Source organism: Cervus canadensis, chromosome 10, assembly GCF_019320065.1.
Source record: "Cervus canadensis isolate Bull #8, Minnesota chromosome 10, ASM1932006v1, whole genome shotgun sequence".
In the NCBI taxonomy this organism is placed as follows: Eukaryota; Metazoa; Chordata; class Mammalia; order Artiodactyla; family Cervidae; genus Cervus; species Cervus canadensis.
The window spans coordinates 48,310-75,866 of NC_057395.1; the positions used below are offsets into that span (position 1 = coordinate 48,310).

Consider the following 27,557-nt stretch of genomic DNA (forward strand, 5'->3'; position numbering starts at 1 on the left):
CCTAAAACTTAGAAATAAGGTAAAAAGATTACCATACACTTTCAAAGTCATACTGTGGCGTTGTCCACCAAGTCCACTGAAAGTTCATCTGATTTCCTAGAGGAAGACATAAGTGATTTTTGCTTACTATCATTTAGGCCCCAGACTTTTTAAGTTAGATGGTAATGTCAGAAAATTAGCTTGCAAGTTTTTCAGATGTGTACTCCTTTGAATCAGCTTTGTAGCCTGCTGGTTCCTTAACCACTGACTTAAGTCTTTAACAAGTGATCACCATATAATTATATGAGTTATTTTTTAACTTTTTAAAATTATACTTTGACATCAGGCTTCCATGTTAAGGGAAAACAGACAATTTTTCTCTATGAAGCAAACATGTTCATTCCAAGCAAGCTTCAGTTAACGATTAGAAAACGGCATGGACTATATAAAAATTGCGTGCAGAAGCTATATAGGAATCTGTTAAGTATATTCAACCACATAATTAGCCAAAACCCATGTATTGATGCTCTTGTATTTTGCCATCTGTAAATTAAGTAGTGTTAAAAACAGGCAGAATGTTAAAAGGACATTGTTAAGAGAATAAAAAGGCAAGCCACAGACTGGGGGAGGACTGCAAATAACATCTGATAATAGCTTCTATGCCGAATAAGCAACTCTCAAAACTCAATCATAAGAAAATCCAATAAAAATGTAAGCAAAATATTTGAAAGTTTGCCAAAACAAGGATGGCAAACAAGCACTTGAAAAGATGTGCATCATTAGTCATTATAGAAATGCAAACTAAACTCACAAGATACCAATTACAATGTCTAAAATCAGAGTGACCAAACCAAATGTTGGCAAGAATGTAGAGCAACTGGGACCCTTATATACCAATAGTGGGAATGTAGTAGCACTTTGAAAAAGCTTGCCAGTTTCATAAAAAGTTCAATGGACACTTACCACATGTCCCAGACGTACCACTAATTTTCTTAGTTTACCCAAGACAAATGAAAGTAAATGTTTACACAAAGACTTACACGTAAATGTTCTAGCATTCCAGCAGTTTCATTTGTAATAGCTAAACCCTGGAAACCACCCAAATGTGTACTGACAGGGAGTACATAAACAAATTGTGTTACCTCTATACAGTGGAGTACTACTGAGCAATAAAAACGACTGAACCACTGATAGAATAAAATAAAATGGTGGTTTCTATTTTCTTAGGCTCCAAAATCACTGTGGATGGTGACCGCAGCCATGAAATTAAAAGACGTTTGCTCCTTGGAAGAAAAGCTGTGACAAACCTAGTTGTTGTTCACTCAGTCAAGTCCGGCTCTTTGAGACCCCATAGACCACAGCACGCATACTAAAAAGCGGAGACATCACTTTGCCAACAAAGGTCTGTCTAGTCAAAGCTATGGTTTTTCCAGCAGTTGTGTATGGATGTAAGCGCTGGACCATAAAGAAGGCTGAGCGCCAGAGAATTGTTTTCAAACTGTGGTACTGGAGAAGACCCTTGAGAGTCTCTTGGACAGCAAGGAGATCAAACCAGTCAATTTTAAAGGAGATCAACCCTGAATATTCATTGGAAGGACTGATGCTGAACTGCAATACTTTGGCCACCTGATGCAAAGAGCTAACTCATTGGAAAAAACCCTGATACTGGGAAAAACTGAGGGCAAGAGAAGGGGGTGACAGAGGATGAGATGGTTGAATGGCACTATCGACTCAATGGACATGAGTTTGGGCAAACTCCGGGATATAGTCAAGGACAGGGAAACCTAGTATACTGCAGTCCATAGAGTCACAAAGAGTTGGACATGACCTAGTAACTGAACAACAATGATAATCTGATGTCTCCGTTTCTTAAAGATAAAACTTTGGGAGCTATTATAAACTTGGACATTATATGGCTTGGGACTAGGAAACAGAAAAATCCAGTCTAGAAGTGGATTTGAGAAAGAAAAGTAAGAGAAAGGCAAGCTCTTGGTTTCTCCTCAGTGTTTCTCGGTCTCCAGTTCCAGGCTGTTCCAGAAGTCCAAGTGTATTGCTGACCTTGGGTTCCTTGAGAGCCTACCACCTCATTGTTTTGGGTTTTTTTTTTTCTTTTTTTGGTTATGCTGGGTCTTTGTTGCTGTATGCAGGCTTTCTCTAGTTGCAGCGCATGGGCTTCTCATTATGGTGGCTTCTCAGCTGTGGAGCATGAGCTGTAGGTGCCCGGGGTTCAGTAGCTGTGGCATGTGGGCTCAGCAGTTGCACCAGCACCTCATTTTGAATTATAAAAATTCCTCTACGTTTGCTTAGGTGAGTTTCTATCACCTGCAGCAAGACTATTAAATTTTATCTTAAAAACAACAACAAAAACACTGGGTTCATGTCATATTGGAAAAGTAATTATTTATTATGACAAAAATAAAACTGTTGACTGAAAACAATGTTACACTGTATTGCACCATGATTGCAAATGAGCCAAAACCTGTCTAAAAGATGAACATTCCAGAGCAAACAGCATCCTTTCACTTGGATAAGTAGGCATGCAAGCAATGTATTACAGCATAATTGCAGAAATAAAGTCATGAGTACCAGTAACCTAACCTTAACATATAGAAGCATTTTATGACAGTAATAAAACTATTAAAAATTTAAAATGTCTTTAAAACCCCACCATTAAAAGAACATGTTCTGAACCACTTTCAAGAAGTGATGATGTGAGTGCATTAAATAATTTGTTTGCTCTTTTAATTTTATGAATGCTTATATACTGAACCAATAGCACACATCTCAGTTGTTTGGTTGGGATTAAGAAGCAAGTTTGTGGCATGAAAGACATTTTTTTCCTCTGTACAATACCAGTGGACCCCCAGAGAGATCCAAGTCATAATTTTGGCCTTATTAACACCATCTTCATTTTACCAAGCTGATTAGCTAAGATATTGTTACAATGTTTGCAGAAAGCCTGAAGCTTCATGGATAACAATTTGTATAAATCTTAAGAAATGAACATAAACATACAGACACTTTAATGTAGTTTTACATTCTGAGGCAAGAAGTATATTATATAGGGCCTGCTGTTTCCTCTTTCATGCTCTAAAGCACCAAATATGTTAAGATGGCAATGTGCAATTATAATCATTATATTCTCATCAGAACTAACACAAAGCAAGGCTGAATGATTATTAGCTTTATTTTTTTTTTTAACCATCCTCTGTACAGTGATCAATAAGGTAAAATTTATAATAATTACATAATGGAAAAAAATCATAACCATCATTTTATTTCACACTTTTAATGAAATAGCAGCTCAACTTTTAAGAAAAATCAAAATGAAAAGTTTTCCTAACTACACTGAATAGTTTACTCCAAGAGAACAAAATAGGGGCTGCAGAGTCCCTGAATTTCCTGAAGGAAAATATAAGAAGATTAAAATGATTATAGTCTTTTATGAATATGGCCAAAAGATGAACCAATAAATGATATATAACCAACATCAACTGATAGTCATTTGATATCTTACCAACACTGATGCAAATATATTCACAGTATAATAAAAATCAATTAAATTTTAAAGTTTTTCCTTTCCCTTACTTGGTTTTAATTAAACTGATTAAATATTGACTAAGCACTTGGCCATGTGCTTTAATGAACAGTATGTGGATCTGCTCCACGTTAGTCTGCTGGTGGTAAACTAGACTAAAAGAAAACAGTCTTTGAGGAATGTTATCCTTTAGCTGTGAAATCTGTCTATTTCAATCCAGTCTGGGGGAGGGGGATTTAATGGGATGGTGCCACACCACATAAACTGGAGGACGACACCATATGGACTGAAAAATGAGATAATTTTTAAATTAAAATTTTACAAGTTTGTGCAAGAGAACATTTTTATTCTTCTAGAATTTTGTTTTCTATTCCAGAAGACATGTACAGCACATTATTTCTCCATTTCTAGGGGGAAAAAAGGCAGATTACTGGTTTATAAAAATGCAAAAGGGGCTTTTTGTGACTATACTCTCAAATTCTAGAAACCCGATCAGTCTCCAATCCTTTGGTCACATTAACAGGAATATAGGCCATCTGGTTCTACAGTAAGACTGAATTTTCTAGTAGTTTTAAGTGCCTTGAATGGGGGCAGTTCACTGTTTCCATTCAAATTTTCTACTGAAGATTTTAACCTCACATTATATCAAGTTTTCTGACTTTTGTTTCTACACATGCTTCTAAACCTCTAAATTAACATTTCTCAAATATCTCACAAGACTTTATATATTTAAAGCTGATTTTAGGTCTGTGAAACACATTATTTTTTCTATCTTGAATTTAAAACAAAGCAGCTAAAAAAATTTTTTTTTTTAAATTGGCCTTCTTCTGTATAACTCTGGTTACCTGAAACTCTTAAAATATACTTTTTGGGGACCTGGCTTTTAGATGCCAGTCTTCACAGTAATGCTAAATGAATAAGGATGAGACATTACTGAAAAAACTGACTTTGAATATAAACTACTTACAGATTTATAAAGACATTTGTAAAATATTGACATCCTGGCTGCACTATCCTTTCAATACTGGAAAATCAACACAGAACTGGAGTTTGGGGTAATCCTCTAAAGCCAATAAGCTCTGAACAAACTAACCACTTCCATCCAATTAGTAAAAGCCAGGAAAATAAGCAAGATATTTTCCAGAAGAGAGCACTTCCCAGTATACACTGGTGTTTTGTAAATAGCTTAAATATCTTAGCAATATGTGGCTCATTTTCTGTTTTGCATTTTCATTAACTATTAGCTCAGTTTAAGCGGAGTAGCAGTTACTAGTTAATTCTTTGCTTTCTTATTTGATTGTATCGATATACTAAATGAAATAATAATGAGGTGGGAATCAAATAATAGATTAAAATAAATGCAATTTCATATTACATGTCCTTCCTCTGTCTGGTTTGTTTCTTTTTTGTTGTTGTGTTTTGGGTGTTTTTTTCTTCCTTCAGTTTTTAATAGTAGTATATAAACTTTCAGAATTTTAAAACCAAAAGTTGCACTGCTGCTGTAGTTTTCTTCAGTATGGGAAAAATAGTAAGAAGGCCACAAACAATAGTAATTGTCCAAGGTCAAACAGGTCACGGCCAAATTGAGATTCAAATCTACTGCTTTAGATAGCTAGCCCTACATTCTACTGGCTACAAGCCATCACGCAGTATCATGAAGTGACTATACCCTGACAAGATAAAAAAGATCCTTTAGAACTGAACTAAGTATGAAATATGTTTTCGATCCAAAGCCAGTTAGGCTCAGAAAGTTGGTCTTCAAAGATAAATATCAAGGGAATTAATCTATTCTAGGAATAATACCAGTACATTTTTTCAACTGGTATTCTTTTACATAGTTAAGAATTCAATGAGCTCTAGGCAGAGACAAATCCATTTATAATTCATCCTAAGATACTACATCAAAAATACTTTTTTAAAAATAAAGCTTTCATTTTTTTAAAATTTTCTTTGCTTTGTGGCTCCCCATAACTCTTCAGAGAATAATGCTTACAGCACTGCCCATATCACTCATGGTTTCCATAGGAAAATAATTGTTTTCTCCTTAGGTTAAAGATAATGAAAGTTAATTTATGCTTAATCAAAATGACTATGGTTACAAGAGTAGCATCCGTTTAAAAAATAATTTTTAACAATGAAATTTCAATTTATCATCATTCCTCTAGTGAAGCTAGAATAAAATTATACCTTTAAGCATACTAACAAAGAACCTAAAAGCAAAAATGTGTACTTAATCACGTTATTCAATAGATTATAGATATATTATTTCAAAGGAATTAAATTACATTAACAAAATACGCAGCTATGTTCCCATATAAAAAGGCTTATTAATTCTAAAAGTTCTCAAATGGGATTTGATAAGAAAGATCGGTTTAAACAGGAAGAATGCAACATGTTCAGTATTAAGAATAATGCCTTGAACTTACAAGGGTAACAGTTACATTTTAGCTATAACCAAAGATTTGTTTAAATTTAGTTTCTTTATCTCAAATTAAAAACAATAGGTAGAATAATCTCCCAGAAGTAACATGGGTTACTTCTACCCCCTGCCTTCTACCACTTATTAGAAATTTTTCTAAGCAACTAAGGGATTGACAGGGAGGGTGAAACCTGAACTATTGTTAAATTAATGAGCTGCAAGTATGACTTCTAAAGAACAGGTATAATACAAAATTGAGAACTTATCTCAAAATACAGATAAAGGCACTAATCACAATTTACATTTTTTCATCAGACAGTATCTTATAGTTGACTGATTTTCAATAAATGTCAGAATCAATGCTTCAATGTTAAATACGTGCTTGGGTCAAAACATTCTCTTGGAGTAAAGGATAATCAGTTTTCATATTACTACAAGAGGAACTATCTAATGTGAACCCATAAAAAAACTTAAAAAGTCTTACATGAATTTTCTAATTGAACTTTTCCCAATCGTTGGCACAAAACTTAGCTGGACATCTATTTCATCTTCAACACACAGCTGACATAAATCATTTATAATCCAGAACCAACAAATATTTTTTAAAAAGCATTTAGAAAATAAAACAAATTGTATTTTAAAGATCAAATAGAAAACTTGAGTCTACACTAGTAGTCTGACAAAATACAATCGACTATTAACACTTTCAGTATAATGCTGATGTGGTAATATAAAAAAATAACCATATAATTTGATAGAAGAAAATGGAGCCAGCCAATCTTATTAGATACAAGAAGAAAGATATCACAATAAGAACAAATACAGGAGTATTAAATATGATTTTTCTCAGGAAAGAATTCAGAGAATTATCCCCAGTATTCATGGCTAAACTATACAACCCAAGATAGAAATTCTGGCAAAGTGTGCTTTAGGTAAATGGGATTTTCATAATTTCTCCTGCCCCTACTCTACCCCACATACACACCATGCTGATTCTTGTCTATTTTTCTCTCCTGTTCCTGATTACATATTATATTAAAACCAAAATTTACCCTCTACCTGGTACAATATCACTTAAGAAAAAGCTTGAAAACAAGTCCCAACTAGGTCCCAAAGCCCAGAGAGTTCTCCTCTGGTGATTTCCAGTTCCAGGGAGTACTACTACTAAACAGGAGTCAGAAAAATGTCACCACATTCAACTAAATTAATTAGACTATAACAAATCCAGTATACCTGAAAACAGCAAAATTTAAACAACCTACAGTAAAAATATTAAAATATCGCTTCTGAATAGGTATTGATATTTTTATGAACACTGAATCCTATTTTTGACCCAAATGAAAGAATACTGCAAAAATAAAGTATTATTCTCTATGTGTGTGTTTTATCCCTTTCATCATAGCAAAAGCACACATTTGAAATAAAGAGGATCAAAACTACAATACTTTTCCCCATTCTCTTAAGGTATGCACTATGTAGATTACTGTTCATATTAGACCACTGCCTTAAAAATGTTTTAATGCTATCCAATAAAATAAAGTTTTGCTAGATTATGAGTTTTTAACTAGCAAAAAAATCTTTTAAGTTGTTAGTGTATTAAACTTGAGTTTCATAGTAATATTCTAACAGCCACGATTAAGTTCAGCGGTTTCCTATAATCCAGTAAAAGATTTTAGAACACAAGGCATAATTACACAAATGGCAATTGTTTCAAGCCTATTACACTACAACAGATTTAAGGAAAGTCATACGGATTTTTTAAGTAATATACTGCTGGTGGTAGAGACACTATCATACAATTTCAAATTCTAAGAAATAAAATGAACTGTTTATTCTTCTGCTTTTTAACTATTGCCCAAAGCAGATGTGGTACCCTTGCAAATGAAACAGGTGAACTTTCTGCTGATAATAAAGTTGTTTGTAATTGATAGTAAAAATATATTTCAAGTGCCTTGTTATATTTTCAGTGCTGGTATACTTTAGTAATTTCTGATAGTTATACATGCATTGAATAATGTGACATTCTTAAAAATATCATATTTAATCAAAGTATTTACTATTGAAGTTGGGCTTTGAAATAAATATTTTACTATTATTAATTTTTAACCAAAACCAATCCTGTGTTGTAGGCTGAAAACTGAAGTTAATTCTTCTAAGATAAACAGCCTTCTTAATTGAGATGCTAATAGAAACTTAAAATTATTCCATGACTTGCAATAATGTGGGGTAAAGCAACTCATTTAAAAGGCAGGTCTCATGATGTTTCATCCACTCCTTAAATATATTTCTTTTAGGCATACTTCTTTCTCTATAATAAAGTTCTGTCCAAAAGTAAGTGGTTTACAGAGGGAGCAAATATTTAGTGCTGGGTAAGTTTGCAAACAGTACCTGACAATTTCCACAACTGGTAATTATCTGATGGGGGAGGGGGCAGTCAAGAAATGAAAAGAAAACTGGTCATTAAAGTTATTACAATACTTCAGAAAACATTAAACATATGACAAATATTTCTTAAAAGGCAGTCGTTGAATAATTAGAATAAGAAGTCTGAAGAATTCTGTTGCTGAAAACAGTTATACATTATGTTTATCCAACTGAAGATTAGTGCATTAAAAAAAAGTTAAAAAATCTTTTATGTTCCAGTTCAGCTGCACTTGATTCAAGTGTTGCTCACAGAGGTTTGTGTTGTTATAAATTAATTAAACATGCTGCTGCTTTAGCAGCCAAATGTACTAGGTTCATGTCACAGAATAAATAGAGTCTCTTTCGAGCAAAAAAGTTATCTCACACCAATCCGGGAGGTCATCCACTCTAGACCTTGGCATAACCTGAAACAGAAAGCAAAAGTCATTTCAAAATAAAGAAACTATGTATTAAAAACTGAAAGCATCCTTTAAGTCTACTCTAAGTATATTTTTACAAGTATAGGTCCAAACATCAACATATAGCTACTATATTACAAGTTATTTCTAGTATGAGAAATAATGAGAAGGTCAGTTTGATTTGAGGATAAATAAGTTCCTAGAAATAAACCAGGCAGTCCATATGTAATACAATGGGTTCTCCTCAGCCTACTATGCCCAAATGGAAGTTCTTTGAAAAGGAAGAATACATTAGAATGGCATTTTTCTTAATTGTTCATTGTTTAGAAGTGTGCCTTCCAAAATGACTCCTGATAAGAAAGAGACGCACTCTTGTGGAAAGCTGGGAGTTTAGACTTAATTTCTTTGACATCTCCTCTTTTATTCAGGTTACATTAGTTTTCTCCCAGTTAATGAATGACACAAGCAAGAAATGAACAACTGAAAATCTAGATTGTAAAAACTTTCTTCAAAAGTTTGTTCTTACCCTTTTTTGGTGAAACATTCCATTTATAGTAACAGTTACAAAAAAAAAAATTGTTGGTAACTTAGTTAAACTGTAATTTAACAGTAGCATTTGAGTAAAATTATTTCAACCTGAGACACCATAAGAACAAAAATGGAACAGGATTCAAAGAAGCAAGCAAGCTGGTGGAACACACTTGGGAGAAATGTGAAGGAAGCCACACACTCACCCTTCCCCTGTTAAAGCGCAGCAGGACTGGATGTGCCACGGATGGTCCTTAATTGAGCTGAGGGTGAGGTATTTAGAGATTTCAGCTGCAGTCATACACCCTTTCATATCCTGTTTGTTGGCAAAGATAAGGACTGCAGCCTTCCGTAAATCCTGCAATCAACATGAAATCTTCTATTAACTTTTAAATTTTATATTGGCGTATAGGCAATTAATAATGCTGTGAGAGTTTCAGGTGGACAGCAAAGGGACTAAGCCATATATACACATGTATCTATTCTCCCCCAATTAAATATTTATGTCAAATATCACAATTCAAAATAAAACTAATGAAGCAGGAGAGTAGAATAGGCCCTATGGAACAATTATAATGAAATCTCTGTACTTTAAAATAATCAGGCACTGATAATTTAAAATTTTTGTTGAAATAAAAAATGACTTCAAAGAACCATGATTTAATGATTCACTCTAACAAAGACATTAAACTAATATAAGCTAGATATTAAAAGTTATTTTTCTGTTGTTGGGCCACATGGGTCAAGCTAAAAGTAAAATAAACCTGAGTCTGAAATAATGACTTAAAATTATCTGAGCAATATTCTAACAGGTCAATATAGTATACTATAGAATCTCTCCAGAATTTAAAGGAGAGTACTGAAGGTGAGGGTTGGACAATAATACTAATTAGTCTGTTCAACTGAAGCTCACTGATTAACATTCACTGCAGAACTGGAAACACTGGAAGTAACTTTAATGTTCATTAACAGAAGAACAGATCAACTGTGGTAGATACACTAAGAGTAAAATACTATATAGTTGTTGATGGGTACACAAAATTGTAGTAATAATGTGCACAGTGACAATATGCATAATATTCATCACTTTTAGGATGGTGTAATCTTTCAGGGTCCTCTCAGAGAGAAGAGAAGAAAATCAGATTGGAGAGATCTCACAAGGTATTTAACATCTTATATTGAGTGGCAGTGACATAAATGTTTTACTAAGTCTTTTGTATATATGAACTATTTAGAATTAAGCAACCCCATGGATTGTAGCCTTCCAGGTTCCTTTGTCCATGGGATTTTCCAGGCAAGAATATTGGATTGGGCTGCCATTTCCTCTGCCAGGGGATCTTCCTGACCCAGAGATTAACCTTCACCTCCTGCATTGGCAGGAGGGTTCTTTACCACTGAGCCACCAGGGTAGCCCATTATAAACTGTAGGGATGAAAAGATCTTAAATTTTCCATTCTCTTGCCACAATTTATCAGACTTACAAGTAGTTTTAACTGTGAAAACTATTTTCAATTAACAGCATCAGTCTCCAGATTAATGTGTTGGGTTTTCTTAAGTTTGATAAAAGTATTAAAATTTTCTGACTTCATGACTTTCATCAGTTTGATATATAAAACTTTGTTAATGAAGAAATAACCAACAGCTGAGCACATTAATCTTTGTGAAAACACAAAACCAGTAAAGAGATACCTTACTCCATTTATGTTTGTTTTCAAAATTTACCTCGTGAGCCAACATTCTGTATAATTCTTCTTTCGTAATAGCTAGTCGTTCCCGGTCAATGCTATCAACCACAAGAATGATGAACTAGAAGACAAGTAAAAAGAAAGAAAATTGAATGGGATGTTCATGTTTTCTGCAAAACTACTCTATTGCTAGAAGTACTTTCTACTATGAACATCATCACTATAAAACTGGTATTTTTCATCATAAAGAATTTGTATTATACTGAATCACATCAAGCAGTAAAATCCAAATGTTAATGAGAAACATAACACAACTTCAACAAATAAAAACCATGCTGGAGTTTATTTTTTTAAAGTGATATTTGAATATATAATATGCCCTTAATATATATACTAAGATTTATTTTAAAATGCAGGTAGTAAAAGGTATTTTTAAAAAAGAAAGCCACAGTCTTAAAAAAGTCACAGTAATTTAAATAACTCACTAAAACTTAAAAGAAAAATTTTTTACATAAAGTATCAACAATAGAAGGGCAAGAAAAATGTGTTAAATGGAAATATATATACACACTTGGATGTTACTAATAGTCTAAGAGAACAGGAAAAAGCTATTGATAACAGTGTAAATAAAGAAAGGTGTGTTACATATTCAAAATAAAGCATCTTTGATAAGAAAAATAAGATACAATGAGAAATCATTCCTAACCTGAACATCTTATACAGAAGAAAAAGAAATGAGACTAAACACTTTGAGGGTTATAGAAGAGGAGTCAAATACACAGGTGGGGTAGAGTCATATTGTCCAAATGACTTTACAATTAGGGAAAAGAAACACCTAGAGCAACCCGAGCACAAACTAGCAAGAGCTTATAGAGAGATAAAAGGAATCTAAGAACAGGGGACAAATGTAAGAAATACAATCAGAATAGACAGAATATGGGAAGTAACTCTGTGAAGTTAAAGAAGGAAGGTGTCAGAAATTAGTCAATGACTGTGTAACTTGCTGTACTGAAATGGAGACATTTCAGCTTTTAAATGATGTAAAGAATTTAAGAAGCAAGATAAGAAGGGTGAACAAAGTGAACAAAAATCACTATGCAGATAAAATCTCTACCTAAGAACCTAAAACTGCAAATGCTATGTGCTATGCTACTGTGCTACATTACATGGAAGGTCAAAAAAGTTCTCTGTGGTAATTTTGATATTCTTGTAGAAATAGTTTCTAAGGACAATTCATGTAAGTGGAGTCACTAATAATGGATGTCTTTCTGGACCAATGTGAAGTCTTTTTGTGTCAACAAATTGAAAAACTACCATTTAGGAATGTTATCAATACATATGAATCAGCTGGAACCAACTCTGATCTATTCACCAAATGTAACTGCTCCCTTCAGACTTGGAGTTAACGGTAAGCTTTGACGAAATTACAGCTATGTTAAAATGTTGTTCTTCCCTTATTCTAACACATTTTATTTTCAGAATGTTATTTTACTATGTTATATAGAAATATATACTAATCTAACCTATAACTGTAAATATTAGCCTATCAACCTATCCTCCCCTTGCAAATAAAAATAATTAAGCACTACTACAACTGCTAAATATCTATGATATGCCATTATGGTTTGACCAGTCACACACTGCACTAGAATATATACACACATACACATAGGCTATTATATTATAAATCTAGAGGAATATTATGTTTTTTTTTATTTTAAAAGACAAGTTATTCACCAAAAATTCCTTGCATCAATACTCCCACCTCCTCTGCAACTCCTTCTCAAAAAAAAAAAAAAAACTCAATTTTTAAGAGGTTTCATTACAGAAAGAGTAACTGGTTTGGTGTACCTCTTTGTAAATAAAAACTATAGATGCAATTGTGCATTAGTATTCCTGAAGATAAACCTCTCTCAATAGCACTGCACTTTTAAAAAAAAAAAAAATTTGCCTCTAAAAAGATTAAATAAACACAAATATAAAAGATACTCCAGATTTGCTTCCTGGGTTGACTCAAATAATGAAATAAGTGAAAGCAAATGCTGGGAGGATGGCTTGCAAATCATTTGCTTTTTATTTAAAATATAATCTCATCAAAAATGTGAATGCTCAATTTATGTGATTTAAAAATCCTATATTAAATTATGCTTAAAATACTGTATTTCCCCCTAACCACAGCCTCTTTTAAGGTTGGGAAAGGTAATATAGCTCATCCTAGTGTCCACTTTCTCCAGCAATGGAGATATTACAGTATCAGCCTAAGGATGAATTGAGAGAGCCGGACAACAGTAAGCACTCCACTATAATAGCTCCCATTATTCTCCCAACTTGCCTTTCCTCTTTAATTTGAAAACCTCAAATTCCTTACAGAGAAAGAATCTTATTAAAAGGGAACTGTCACTATGCCTTCTGTACAGCCTATCTGTTTTCTGGGTTTACTCTTTGGTTCTTCTCATTCAAATTCAGAAGTAACCTCAGTATACCTCTGTATTTGAGTAATACGTATTCCAGGATGATCGAAGTGACTCTTGACCACCAATATCCCACATAAGAAAATGAGTGTTCTTCACAACTATTTCTTCAACATTGCTTCCTATGGTTGGAGATGTATGAACCACTTCATTCATTAAGCTGTTAAAAGACAGATACCATAAAAACCCTTGTAAATCTTGAGAACCCAAAGCAACTGTTATTTCTGTATTTTCATATAAATCAACCTTTTTTACTTGCACCAATGACGGTAATCACTAGCGACAAAAATAGAACCTTGCAGAACATTTGTAAAAACAAATACCTAGACAAACAACAACTGAAGGAATGCTCTTTGGTTCTTTTAATAGAATAAACTACAGGCTTGATCTGGACAGAACTGTGTGGTGTGAGAGTGCATTTTTGTGGCCAGAATTCCAATAGTTCCATGTCTTCTTATCAGTTAGAGGAGAACCAATCCTCTACGCTGAAAGAGCAAATTTCTAGGTGACTGTGTCATCTATACTTGTAAAGTAGTAACCAATGAATAGTAAGTAGGCTATCATTTTTTAAAGACTGTCTACATGAGAAAACTGACACTTGGTTCAGCCATAAGATTACTGGATGTCTATTAACTAAAACTACAGTCGATGTGCCATCCTGTTCTGGGCTTGAGTATGGTGGTTGTTTAGTCACTAAGTCATGTCCGACTGTTGCGACCCCACAGACTGTAGTCTGGCAGCCTCCTCTGTCCATGGGATTCTCCAGGCAAGAATACTGGAGTGGGTTGCCATTTCCTTCTCCAGGGGCTCTTTCCCACCCAGGGATCGAACCCGGGTCTCCTGCATTGTGGACAGATTCTTTACCAACTGAGCTACAAGGGCTTGAGATCATTTTAAAGACTGTCTATGCCAAGAAAGCTAAAACTTGGCTCAGCCATAAAGATTACTAAATGTCTATTAACCAAAACTATAGTCGATGGGCAAATGAAAATACACTGATGCTCATATCACGTGTATTATCATAATCATCAGTTAAGCTAAATTAATCAATTAATTCAACAAAATTTATCTGCCTATGTCAGTACTGTGTTGGAAGAAGCCTGTAATTCTCCCCTTGGGTTTAATGTACGTATTTTTGAAGCTATATGCAAAATTACTTCAACAATGACGACAGGTTTCTGAAATGTTTATTTCTAATGGCCAAAGGCTAAGGCATACTAAATTACATAACGACCAATGGATGAATGTTTCAAAGAAAAACAAGTAGTTATTCAACTCTGAAACAACAAGCCGTAAGTTGGTAGCTTTTCAGAAAAGCGGCCGAAAAAAAAAAAAAAAAAACATTAAGCATTGCTTAAGTGAAGTATTTCTGGAGAGCTGTCAGCTGATGTACTTAAGATGAGGTGGGAAGAGACAAGAAGCACACAATGGAGCACTGTATTTTATAATTATGTGTTAAAATGCCTGGGACACAGATCCATTTCCACTGTTTAACCAGGATCACTGCATTGGCACTGAGAGGATAATGGGAGGCAGTCTGACAAGTGGATTGATGGGCTGTTAAAATATCCTGAAAGTAGTAATGTATCTCTCTGGAAGTCTCACGCCTCTTGTTGCAAGCTGCTAAAGCAGTATTTTCAGGTGCGATCTTCATTTCTTTTGATTTGACAAGTCTGGGTATGTTAAACAATTCCTGAGCTATTAGTCAGGAGAGCAGTAATAGCTTCAAGATATCACTCTGTTCACACGGACTCAGAGGAATGACCTCAGCAAAATGCACTTTAACCCATCCTTCCCTCACAGGAATGTGTGCTTACATTATTTTTAGTTTAATATTAATTCTTTCTTTCAAGGCTGGAAAAAAATGAGTGTAAGGTTGTAGCAAACATACAGCAAATTTACCTTAAAAACTGCTTAATAAATTTTGTGTTTGGCTAAATACAAAACCGTATGTTTAAGTTTTCCCCTTATAATGGCATCTCATTCTTATTAATTATACAAAATTAGCTCCAATATTGAAAATAAAAACTGCTTAATCAAACACCCATACTTACAATTGATAAAGAATGGTGGTTTTCCCTGCGTTATCCAGTCCCACTATAATTACTTTGTGTTCTACAAAAAGAAAGCAAACCAGAAACATTTAACACTGCTGCACACTTCAATTACACGCTTTCAACAATGATTATTACTTAGCTCTCTAATGAGAATCATTCACTGGATATTTATTCCTGGATTAAGAAACAGACAGAAAGAAAGCTTTACAATATCAAGGCTACTTGCATTAAGTGAGGCAATCTGTTATGCCGTTCTCTCTCTCTTATAAAACAATCTGGGCGATGGGTAAGATGCAGGCACAAGAGAACTTTGTCACTTATACTGAGTTTGGGGAAAAAACCCAAATAGTAATCTTGACGAGACAGCATGACTTAGAATGTAAGTTTAAAAAAAAGCGTTGTACACACCTGCTTGCCCTCTCTACCAATCAAATTAGTTTTTTATCAAGTTGTTTTTACAGTTGGATGTTTTCCCATCTACACATACCAAGATTTTTTTTCCTTTCCACTTAAAAAATCAAAAAAACTGAAAAGTATTCCCTGTCAATAACAAGATGTACAGTTTCTTTAAGACACATAATTTCAACCAGACTTTTTTCCTCATGTTAATTTACAGACAAATAAGCAATTACTGAGTTTTTCATGCTTTTTCAACTGTTTCCACTCTTCATACAAGAAAACTCTTCAGTTCCCCTCTTCTGGTGCCATGCATTAGAAGTGTCATTTCTTTCATAACACATTTTTAAGGCCCAGCTAATTATTCTGTTAAGTAGTAGATATTTGGGAACTGCCTTAGAATTCAAAAAATACTTTACATATCATCTTTGCTAGACTTTTAACCTATACAGAATGTATGATTCCTCTTTCCCAGGGCAGAACGTTTAAAAAGTTACCAGCGAACTCAACAGGGTATTTAAGGAACTTGCCCTAAGAACAGCCACATAATCAACTGATTTGTAGTAAATCTGCTACACTTCATATCAGATCCCTGATGCTCTTGGTAACCTCTGATGAATGTCAAAATTCTGATTATACATCTAATCAAACAGTATCAATACTGCACCCGTCAAAAAGAGGAGCCATAATTCACATACGAGTTCTCATGTGACAAAACATGTCTATCTCCTCATGACCCGCACGCTACACAGGCACTGTCTATGGTACTGCAAGACAAACGACATGGTCCTCTGGAAAGCCTATTTTCTCTATGGCAGGAGTTACTTTTTAAAAAAAAAATACAACTTCTTTCCTTATCTTAACTCACTATCATTCTTTTTCTTTTTTTGACTTTTGATTTGTGTCCCGTAATTTCTGATGGACTCAATCTTCAAGTGTTGCCCTGCTTCTGTCCCTGAGAACAGTACAAGAATGACAGCACTCTTTTTAGTGAAGGAACAGAGATCCTAAATTTTGGCGACAGCTGGAAACTCCACCTGCCCCGGATCTGGAGACCACGTGGCCCTAGCGGACATGAGAAGAAGCCTCTAATATAAAGGTGCACTCAACCTGAACTGGAGAAGGGTATGCAAAGACAGTACCATCATTACTGAGCAATTCAAGTGAACACACAGGGCCATTTACAAACAGGCCTGCTCTCGGCTTTACAGTTGTATTATAATCACTGTTATGGTACTGAAGACTTGTAATGGTAAACTCATAAATAACCCATCATTTTGAAAAGACTGGCCCCGAGTTTAAACTGTTAGGAAAGAAAACACTGAAGGTAGATGGAGTATGAACTTCATTAAAGTTTCAAATGCTTAATTAACTTAAGGTTAATCAAGATTAACCTTTTCAGACTCCTTTCTCCCTCAATGATATGGAATTCTAGCAATTAAGACAAAACATAAAATTTCAACTCTGTCTTATGATGAAGGGACGTGTATCTATCCTTCAGGCAAACTGAGACTATCTTCTGAGGTTAAAATTGAGCCTCTATAATAAAGCACCATTAGGAAAAGAACGGCGAGGTGCTTTTTAAAAGCATGAAATCACCAAAAGTTTATCTGAAATCTTTTCTTTGAAAAATCTCTATAGCATTATCTATAAAATAAGAATAAAATCAAGTTCAAAGAGCATTTAGTAAAAAGTATAAAATAAAAGCTGTTTGTATTCTATGCACACCTGTAATTCCTCCTTCTTTCAAATGCCTCTGCTGTGTCTAGCTGCTACTTGAGTATGTCAATGACCAAAGATTGAATTCAGTTTTCAAAGGAATACTGAGAAAAATATGGAAAGTGACACATATTCTCCTTATCATAGCAGAAAAATTTAACACACTGCTTTAAATGTCCAGCAGTGGGTGTCTAGATTAATCAAGTATAAAGTTTCTTGAAACTACTGAATCACAGTGCTCTATCAAATTTTCAAATCAATACATATCAAAAGCCTAACTACCATCATAACTACCATAGTGTATGGTATGACCTGATGTTAAAAGGGGGCCATCACGCTTGCAAAATATGACACAGGGAGTTTGTTCTGTACTGCTGTCTTTTTGGTTAGGCATAATCAACAAGCCATATACAGTTCTTCTTTTATGTGCTGAAACCCAAAAGATCAGCTAAGAGACTAAGCTATGTAACTGTCAGTGATTTCCTGTAGAGTAGCTTCGATTAAAAACAATTTCCTTTGCCTTTCATTTGATGTGCTTTTATTATTTATTTACCTAGTAGGCTGAAAAAATAAATTTCAAAATATATCAGTTATGGTTCCAGCGAGTCTCAACTTAAGGTGAGAAAGGATTTATGCCAAAGGTTGAACTGCAAACTGCTGCCTCTGAGATGAACTTGAAATATTTTAATGTCATTTTTATCTACAGAGCAGGGAGTAGAGATTTCCATTTCACTAAAATTGCTATTTCTCAAGTTATGAGGAGAAAATTTTACAATTGTATATTTTTATAACTGCAACTTCTCCTCAACATGTATATGTAAGCCATATATTCTTATCTTCCAGCTCTTCAAACTACTCTCCATGAATACAAAAGTTAATTTTCAGTTAAGCTTAAAGAGGACAAACCATAAGATGTATGACACTAAATTCTTTATTTCAAATGGACTTTACAAATGTAATTAAATTAAGATTTACTGTCTTTTCCCCAATGTTTCCGGATAGCATTATTTATTTAAAAAAACATGTTGTCATAGAGTAATAGGCTGCCCATGCTTAGGGAAAGGAATGTGTGTTTTGAGCATGGTTATGTGTGGAAAACCAAGTAATTCTGGGGTTAAGCCATAACAATCAGAATGATAAGGAATCCAAATGTTTTAGAACTGTGTCACACCCCATGAGATGGTCTCTGTGGGCATCTTACTTCACTAGGAATCTCTCCCAAGTGACCAAGCTGCACCTCTACCCTCAACAAAGGTCTGCGAATAATTGTTTCCAATGCTACTAGCTGATGAATCTCCAGAGCCCAGCACAAAGCAGGTTTATCTATATTAAATGAAGGAAAATGCTCAATCATAGAACTTTTGTTTAATTTTGACCAAGTGTTTGCACAGAAGTTTTTCGACAGGCTTGGCTTTGGTGTTTATTCTCTTGGATTTCCTTAAAAGCTGGCTCCCCCCAACCCCCCCACTCCCCAGTAAGGAAGACAAAAAGACTATACAGGATGAGGCTTCAAAGAAAATTAGTACGCACACTGGCTTGTAGACAAATACAGGTAAAATGGCTAACAGGAAAAATATGATGAAAAAGGAACTTCAAAAAAATAAGTAGGAAAAAGAAAACAAAAAAGTTTCTTCCAACTAAAAAAATTTTTATATACTCAATTTGTAGTTTTAGTAAGGATAACAAATAGAATTTGTAGTTTTAGCATAGACTATTAAACAATGAAAATGGACTAACACAACAAAAAGTATTGGAGAGGCAGTAAATATTGACAGTTAATAAACAGTGAAATAATGTTAATATTTTATCATGCTAAAATTGGATATTATTAAAATATAACTGATAAAATGACCAACTTTTAATCTTAAGACAAAAGATAGCCACCTAAATATCATGAAATAGGGATTGCTATCTTCTAGATACATAACATCTGCGCTAAAATTGTCATATAACCAGAACAAGCCCTCTAGGAACACAGAGAATGTGAACAACTATGTAACTAAACAAATAAAGATGCACTATGCCAAAATTCAGTGACTTGGACATTTAAAATACTGCATGTATAGAAAATAAGTTTCCATTATTGAAATAGGTAGGGAATAAAATGTCAGAGGACACGATGTCACAACCTGAGACCTGAAGGCCTGGACAGCAATGAGGCACAGTCTGCCTCTTGGAGAGGGCAAAAGAGAGAGCCTAAAAAACCCTGTCCTATATTATACTATTATAGAATCATAAAATATCATAGCTTTATCCACTCCTTCTCTCCCACCTCTTCATTAATGAATGTGTTACCTCTACGGCAAATCTGAGGAAACCAGGTCTCCAAAAATGCACAAAAATACTGACCTGGGCCACCTTGCATACTTTATAGATTAAGAAATTACAGGCCTATGAAGTTAAAAAAAACTCAAGATTCTATTTTCTGCAAAAATACACTTTAGGAATGAAGGCAAAACAGACATCTTCAGATGAAAGAAAACTAAGAGAACTGATTTACCAGCAAAACCACACTACAAAAATGGTAGTGTAGTTCCTTTAGCCTGAAAGGAAATTATACAAGATGGAAATTCAAAACATGAAAAACAGGAATGTGGGTAAATATAAGAGAACATTTTACCCTCTCTTAAAACTGAATGCAATACAATATATTAAAATCTGTGAAATAAAGCCAAGGCAGTACATAAGAGGAACATTTACAGCTTTAAGATGTTTATATATGAAAGGAAAAAGATAAAAACAATGACACCCTGCTGCTGCTGCTAACTCACTTCAGTCGTGTCCGACTCTGTGCAACCCCATAGACGGCAGCCCACCAGGCTCCTCCGTCCCTGGGATTCTCCAGGCAAGAATGCTGGAGTGAGTTGCCATTTCCTTCTCCAATGCATGCATGCATGCTAAGCAGCTTCAGAATACTGGAGTAGCACCCAACCAACCCTTAAGAAGGTGGGGATAGGGGAGGAAAGGAAACTCAAAAGTAGATAGGAGGACATGAAAAACAAGAATTAGTGAAACAGAAACAAAGAAACAAAAGAGAAAATTTAAACCTTTTCTTTGAAAAGGCCTAACAAACCAAAGGGACTAATACCAGCTTTAAAATTTTTCATGAAGTCACTGCAAGAGAAGAAAAGAAAGTCTAGAGGTAAGAGATGGCTCAGAGGGTAAAGAATCTGCCCACAATGCAGGATTCCTGGGTCACAAAGAGTCAGGACACTGAGTGACTAACAAATGAGAAACATTTGTGTTTCAATAAAGACTCCAGAGTAATCAACTGGGGGAAAAAAGTCTTCAGTAAATTCTACTGGGGCGAATATCCACATTAATAAAATAATAATAATGAATCCCAACCCCTACTCACATCATAACCCCAAAACAATCTGAGATGGCTCACAGACCAAAGCATCAAATCTAAAGCTTCTAGATGAAAGGAGCAGGATACAGAAAGTAACAATCACTTAAATAATAATATATAGAGAAATGAGACTTCACCAAAACCAAAACTTCCACTCAGAAAAATCTCCATTAAAAAATGAATAGAGAAGTCATAGGCTGGGGGGTTAGGGTGGGGGGGGTGGATATATTCACAAAACACAGCTGACAGAAGACTTAATTCCAGGATTCATGCTAAGTCGCTTCTGTTGTGTCCACCTGTAGCCCACCAGGCTCTGTCCATGAGATTCTCCAGGTAAGAATACTAGAGTGGGTCGCCATGCCCTCCTCCAGGGAATCTTCCCGACCCAGGGATAGAACCCATGTTTCTTACCTCTCCTGCACTGGCAGGAGGGTTCTTTATCACAACGCCACCTGGGAAGTACAATTCCAGGATAAATAAAAAGTTTTTTGACCCTCAAAAAAGGGGCGGGGCAAAGGATTTAAACACTTTGCAAAGAAAGATACACAAACGGCCAGTTAGCACATGAACAAGTGTTAATACCCAAAAGTCATCAGAGAAATGCAAATTAAAACTAAAATGAGACACCATTACACACCCAACAAAATAGCTAAAATTAAAATACTGGCAACACCAAACGTTGGTAAAGATATGGAACAAGTAGAAGCCTCAAATGTTGCTGGTAAAAGAAAAAAAGTAAAACCACTTTAGAACAATCTAACAACCCATCATGATACAAATGAATAAACAGACTGTGGTATATTCATGCAATTGAATTAGTTATAACAGATCTATAGGGAAAGCTTCCACACAGAAACAGAAAATAAATAGAAACAGAAACAAACCTAAGACACTTAGAAGACATAGCATTGTGAAGCAATGACATAAGAACAACAACAAAATAACATTTAGCAAATAGTAAGTTTTTATAAATTAGAAATATAACAGCTAAAAATAGTCAATAGGATTAGAAGACAAAGAAACACCCCAGAACTCTCTCTCACACACACACACACACACACACACACTCTCAAAAGAAAGAAAAATAGAAAGAACATTTAGTACCATATGACCAATAAGATTTACAGATTAGTAGAGGAAGAAATCCTAAATTTAAGTAGAAAGAAAACAGATTTCCTAGAATGAAAAATACTGGGAGCTGGAAGACAGTAATACCTTCAAAATTCTGAAAGAAATGCTTTCCAACTTGGAATTCTATATCCAGCCCAAGTATAAATCAAAAATGAGGACAGGCCAAGGTGTTTTCAGGTATCTGGAATCACACACACAAAATTATCACTTTGGACACCTTTGCAGGAAATTTCTGAAGGATGTACTTCATCAAGGAGTACGGCCAGGAAATAAGAAAAAAAAGAAATTTCTAATAAAATGGAAAAGCAAAGGAAATTCCTAGAATGGTAGCAAAGACAAGTCCAGAATAGCAGGATAGCAGTCAAAGATGAGAAACAGGTCCAACTAAGAGCAGGATGGAATACTGACGGGGCAAGTAGGAAGGTTAGATCATGATAGGTGTGATGTAGAAACTCTTCTGTTCTTGCCTGGAAAATTTCATGGACCAAGGAGCCTGGGGGGCTACAGTGCATGGGGTCACAAAGAGTCAGACACTACTGAAGCGACTTAGCACACAGCATGCACAAAGAAAACTAACGCAATGGATGTGATTATTCAAGGGGGGAGAAAGCTGCAGAAAAAAGGGAAACATAACTATAGCATATTGCAGCTCAGCAGTAACAAACCTTTACAGTCACAAAAATGAAAAGACAGGGTGTGGATTAACCCAAAATACTATCCTGGGATAATGAGGGAAAAGGGTATAAAAATACTAATTTCTCTTCTACCACAATAAGACAAATAATTAGAATAGCTGTAACAAATATAACATTATGTGTTGATTATACCTCAATTCTTTTAAAAACCCCAATTATGATGAAAATTTCCATATTATCCAGAATATGCATATTATCCAGAAACGTGTGATTTGACTAATACACATCATTTACAAACTTTAGAACTATATAACTTTTTAAAAAGTGTGTTACTTTGATATAAAATTTTTGTTTGAAAAACAAAACAAAAAAAATTGAACAAAGTTTTTTTTATATTGGGGATACAATTACAAATTAGACAAAGTTTATGCCTTGAGGAATTCATTTCTACTGAAACAAACAGACAAGTACTATAAACAACTAAACTTATATTATTACAAGGAGTGATAAGCGTTACTCAGAAAAACAAGGGGGGTAAAGACTGAATGTTGGGGTAAAAGTGGTCAGGGAAGGGAAGGGCTCTCTGAGGAATGACATTTGATCAGAAATCTGAACCATTTGAAGGTATGGATAAAGCAGGTTTTAGAAAACGGGGCAGACAGTGATAAATTTAAGTCTGGTGTGTTTGAAACTAGCAAAAAATCCAGAATTAAGAGCAAAATACTAACAGGAGACATCAGATGTAAGCCATCAGAAGTGAAGAACAGTAACAATGCTATACAAATTGGCTATCATTGCTCAAAATGATAGCATGAAATTAACCAATGAGAAGGAAATGATGAGTTAATGAAATTAAAATGTCATTGTTCTTTGATTCTGAAAATGAACTACAATTAACATCATATTCCACTCATTCCTAAGAGAGTTGGGAAGTTTTAAAAAAAGAAGAGTGCTCAATTTCTGAGGTGACTCTAAAGACAGATATCTACATATGCATTTTACACAGGCATAACCTCATTTTATTGCACTTCACAGGTATTTCATTTTTTACAAATTGAAGGTTTGTGGCAATCCTGCATTATCAGATGATGGCTAACAATTTTCAGCAATAATTAAATTAGGATATGTACATTGTTTTTTAGACATAATGCTATTGCACATTTAATAGACTACAGTATGGCCTAAACATAACTTTTATGTGCATTGGTAAAGCAAAAAAAAAAACTGTGTAACTGGCTTTTTTTGCAATATTCGCCTTATTCTGGTAGTCTGGAACCGAACTCAGACTACCTCTGACATATGCTTGTACAAAACACATAAACAACCACAAAGATATACACAATAGTTTGCAAAGATAATCAGATTTAAAATTACTTCCTTCGTTGATAAGTGCATTGAAGTAATAAGTCTCCTCGCTTAAAATAAGGGAACACAAAAATCACAGAGATTAAGCATGCACTTTGTCATAGCTTTATTTAGCCAACACATGCTGTTATTTTACTTATTCCCAGAAAGATATTACATTTATGAGAAGATGCTTGGAAACAAACGTTGGAAGAAAGATAAGAGAAAGAACTATTAAAGGCAAGATAAACAGTCAAGTCCATCTTTATATTCCAGTCATCTTGGCACTGACACCCAGAGCCACTCCTTCCCCTTCTGATTCAACTGGTCTGAGGTGGAGCCTTGGGCATATCATTCTAATATGCAACCAAGACCGAGTGATTTGAGTATCACTGGATGCCTCATAGCGGTGAAAATGGAAAATGCTGAGATTGTCAGATGATACAAATAGAAAGCAAAAATACAGAACTAAAGTATCAATCTGATCATATTATTCCCCTGCTCTAAAAATAACATACAAGGACCAAACTCTTGAAGGGCTCTATGGCTAGCTGGTCTACACACAAGGCCTTCTGTGATCTGGTTCTCCCCATTACCTCTCCAACTTCATCCAGGCAAACTAGGATACAGCCAAACAAAATTATGTACCCCACTATTTCATTCCTCTCCTATTTGCATATCAGTACTTCTACTCAGACTGCTTAGCATGCCTGGTAAACACCTATTTATCACTAAAGTCCAAGTATATCTTTTCCTGTAATGTATTCTAGGAACGACCTGAGAAAAAATTTATTGCCTCCTTCTCGGTGACCATCACCATGCTTTTATTACATTATCTGTGAAATAATTTACCATGCTGCATCTTTTTTGGGTACTTTGAGAGCAAGTAACTACGTTAACTTCAACTTTTCTGTTTATTTTTAACCTTTGTCTCTCCTATGTCTAAATCTCATGTCTGGCTTTATGGCCTATGACTAAATGTTAGTCGTATGAATGAATACAATGACAGAATAACCATTACGTAGTTCTAAATTTTCTAAACAAGGAAGTTAAAGGAAAAGAAAAATTCCTAAATAGTAATGGGAATTTAAAAGGATGAAACAAGTATATGATTTATAGAAGTAGCCCATTGAATGTCTTTCATCATCTGAATTTTCCCTCTTCATCCTTCATTCCCTTCTAGTCTGATTAAGAAGCCTCAAAAAAAAAGATAAACAGGGTCTTCCGTGGCGGTTCAGTAGTTAAGACTTCATCTTCCAATGCAGAGGCTGTGGGTTTAAGCCCTGGTCAGGGAGCGACGGTCCCACATGCCCCAGGACCAAACATAAAATGGAAGCAATACTGTAAAAACTTCAATCAAGACTTTAAAAATAGTCTACATCCAAAAAAAAACCTGTAAAAAATGATAAACACAGTAATAAAACAGAAAGGAGAGAAAAGGGGATGGGACAAATTACAGAGAACTCAAACTATGAGAAAAGATAAGCAGGTAATTATTAATCTCTATACTTTGAAACATGTCTTAAAATGTTGCTTTACATGGTAAATTCATGTAATGAGGATTAGAAAACATACACTGCTGAAAAAATACTGTATTAAAGTTACGGATAATATCCATATGGAATTAAAACTCTGGCCACTTTGAAACCTGCAGTAATTTCGTTTATACACATACGCATATGTGTATGGATATATCCATCTTTATTAACTTGTAACCTTGAAAAAGACTATTTTAGTTTTCTTATCGATCTACAGAACAAGTGACTAAAGTCATTTCATTCTTCTAACTTCTTAAATCCAGAAAAAATAAATCACATTAGCAATAACTGATTGCTACTATCATAAAACACTGGCTTTTATTATGCCCGGATGGTAAAAGCAAAATAAAACTATTTGTTTTAGAACTGGTTTTAATTACTGAGATAACAGTTAAAAGAATGCCTAAAACTTTACCTATAGCCGGCCCTTTTGTCTGGGTATATTCTCTTCAGAAGCCATCACGTCTTATTTACTCTGACTGAGAACAGGTTTTACAACTTCTTGGCCGTTTGGACTTGCAACTTTTAGACATCTCAGAACCAGTTTCTAAACGAATCACCGACACGCAATATCCTCCACAGAACCAAAAGCATTGAGCCTTTCAATATCGAAGAAAGGAATAAAGGGTTTAGGACGAAGATTTCCAGAAACCCGTGTGTCTCAATTCATTCCCAAGTCCGGGAAAGCAGGCGAAATCAGAACGTGACGGCGAAATGGATAAAACAGCAAGGCGGAAAACAAAGCAGCACTAGTAACGTTGTTTGTTTGTTTGTTTTTAAGTTGATAGGTTTCTGGGCGAACACATCCTGGGGAAAAACTTAGGATACTTAATTAGAAAAGGAAAAGGCCCGCCAAATGCCTCCGGGTATCATTAGGTTGCTTTCCGCTTTCCTTTGGCAACATTTCCAAATTCTTGGTTTGGATCCCAGGAGACCAAATGCCCCCTCTTCTGACTTTCCATTTCTCGCAACTATCATTCCGTTTCTCGCAACCATCACTTGCACCTTCTTCCAACCTAAAACAGTGAGTTTCTACCCACCCCCTTGACTAAGTCACTTCTCTGCGTCTCAGAACGTTTGTGTCCACCGAGGGCCCTGCCTTACCTTCCCCTAACCCCCACACAGCTGTCCCCTCCAGCGGTTAGACCCTCTGTCTCGGATTCGAGCCGTTGCGCAGCTCCATCCTTCTCACCTTGGTTACAGAAGAGGCTCCATAGTTTCGCGAAGATCAGCCCCATCATGAGCACCTGGGCGGGCCGCGGGGTCCCTCAGCAGCAGGTGCCGCTGCGCCGGGTCCCCCACCGCGGGACTGGCCGTGGGGCACCGAGGTAAAGCCGACTGGGACCGCGCGGCGAGGGCACTGGTTGGCGGAGAAGCCGCGATCTGCCGCTCAGCTACCGTCAGAAGGCACTGCGCCGAGTCCCTGGCCGAGAGTCCTTTGTTCGAGCCCACTGAGCCCAACGCCGACCCGTAGTCCCCTCGGTCTGAACCCACCTACCCACCAGAGCTTCAACCAGCCCCAAGCCCCGCCTCCGCCCCGCCTCCCTTCCCGATCCGTGGACCACCCATCGCCGGAAGAACGGCGCCGGACGTCGGCGCGCTTACGTCAGCCCACGCCTTCGATGTGGCGTTTCCTCAGTTTCACTTCCGGTGGGCGGGCTCCGAGCTACCCGAGGGGTGGAAAGCGGGGGTGTGCGTGGAAGTCGCGGAGTTTCCCGGGAAGAACGCTTCTTCCGGCGTCTTCCTGTTTAGAAGCTGTTGCTGAGTTACGTTTCTTGAGTTTCTGTTGACTAGCAGGAGCCTTCCTGGTCCTTAAACCTGGGTACAGACTACAGTTACTCTGAGCAGCTGCCGTTTGCTGCACTAAAGGGAGGAATGTTTCAACTGTCAAGTTCAGGCTTGCGGGCAAGCTTCGATTCTGCAGTGATTCTTAATTCTGAATA

At 35.6% G+C, this 27,557-nt stretch overlaps 1 protein-coding gene across 1 annotated transcript; it reads right to left on the reverse strand.

The window, feature by feature from the left end:
* Window positions 1-3,148: 3,148 nt before the first annotated feature.
* On the reverse strand, window positions 3,149-27,148 carry ARL5B (ADP ribosylation factor like GTPase 5B). Its single transcript, XM_043479523.1, has 6 exons — window positions 26,807-27,148; window positions 15,497-15,557; window positions 13,455-13,602; window positions 11,009-11,092; window positions 9,493-9,644; window positions 3,149-8,764 (listed from the first exon to the last, which is right to left on the reverse strand). The coding sequence occupies exons 1-6, from the start codon at window positions 26,853-26,855 to the stop codon at window positions 8,716-8,718; spliced, it is 543 nt and encodes a 180-aa protein (XP_043335458.1). The 5' UTR covers window positions 26,856-27,148; the 3' UTR covers window positions 3,149-8,715.
* Between the last annotated feature and the right edge of the window lie 409 nt (window positions 27,149-27,557).

Excerpts from the sequence above, each read along its gene's own strand:
- ARL5B (XM_043479523.1), bottom strand. The coding sequence starts at position 26,855 with ATGATGGGGCTGATCTTCGCGAAACTATGGAGCCTCTTCTGTAACCAA. Across the intron at positions 15,558-26,806 it reads GAGCCTCTTCTGTAACCAAG|AACACAAAGTAATTATAGTG; the intron begins GTGAGAAGGATG and ends TTCTTTTTGTAG. Across the intron at positions 11,093-13,454 it reads CGTATTACTCAAATACAGAG|TTCATCATTCTTGTGGTTGA; the intron begins GTATACTGAGGT and ends CTTGTCTTCTAG.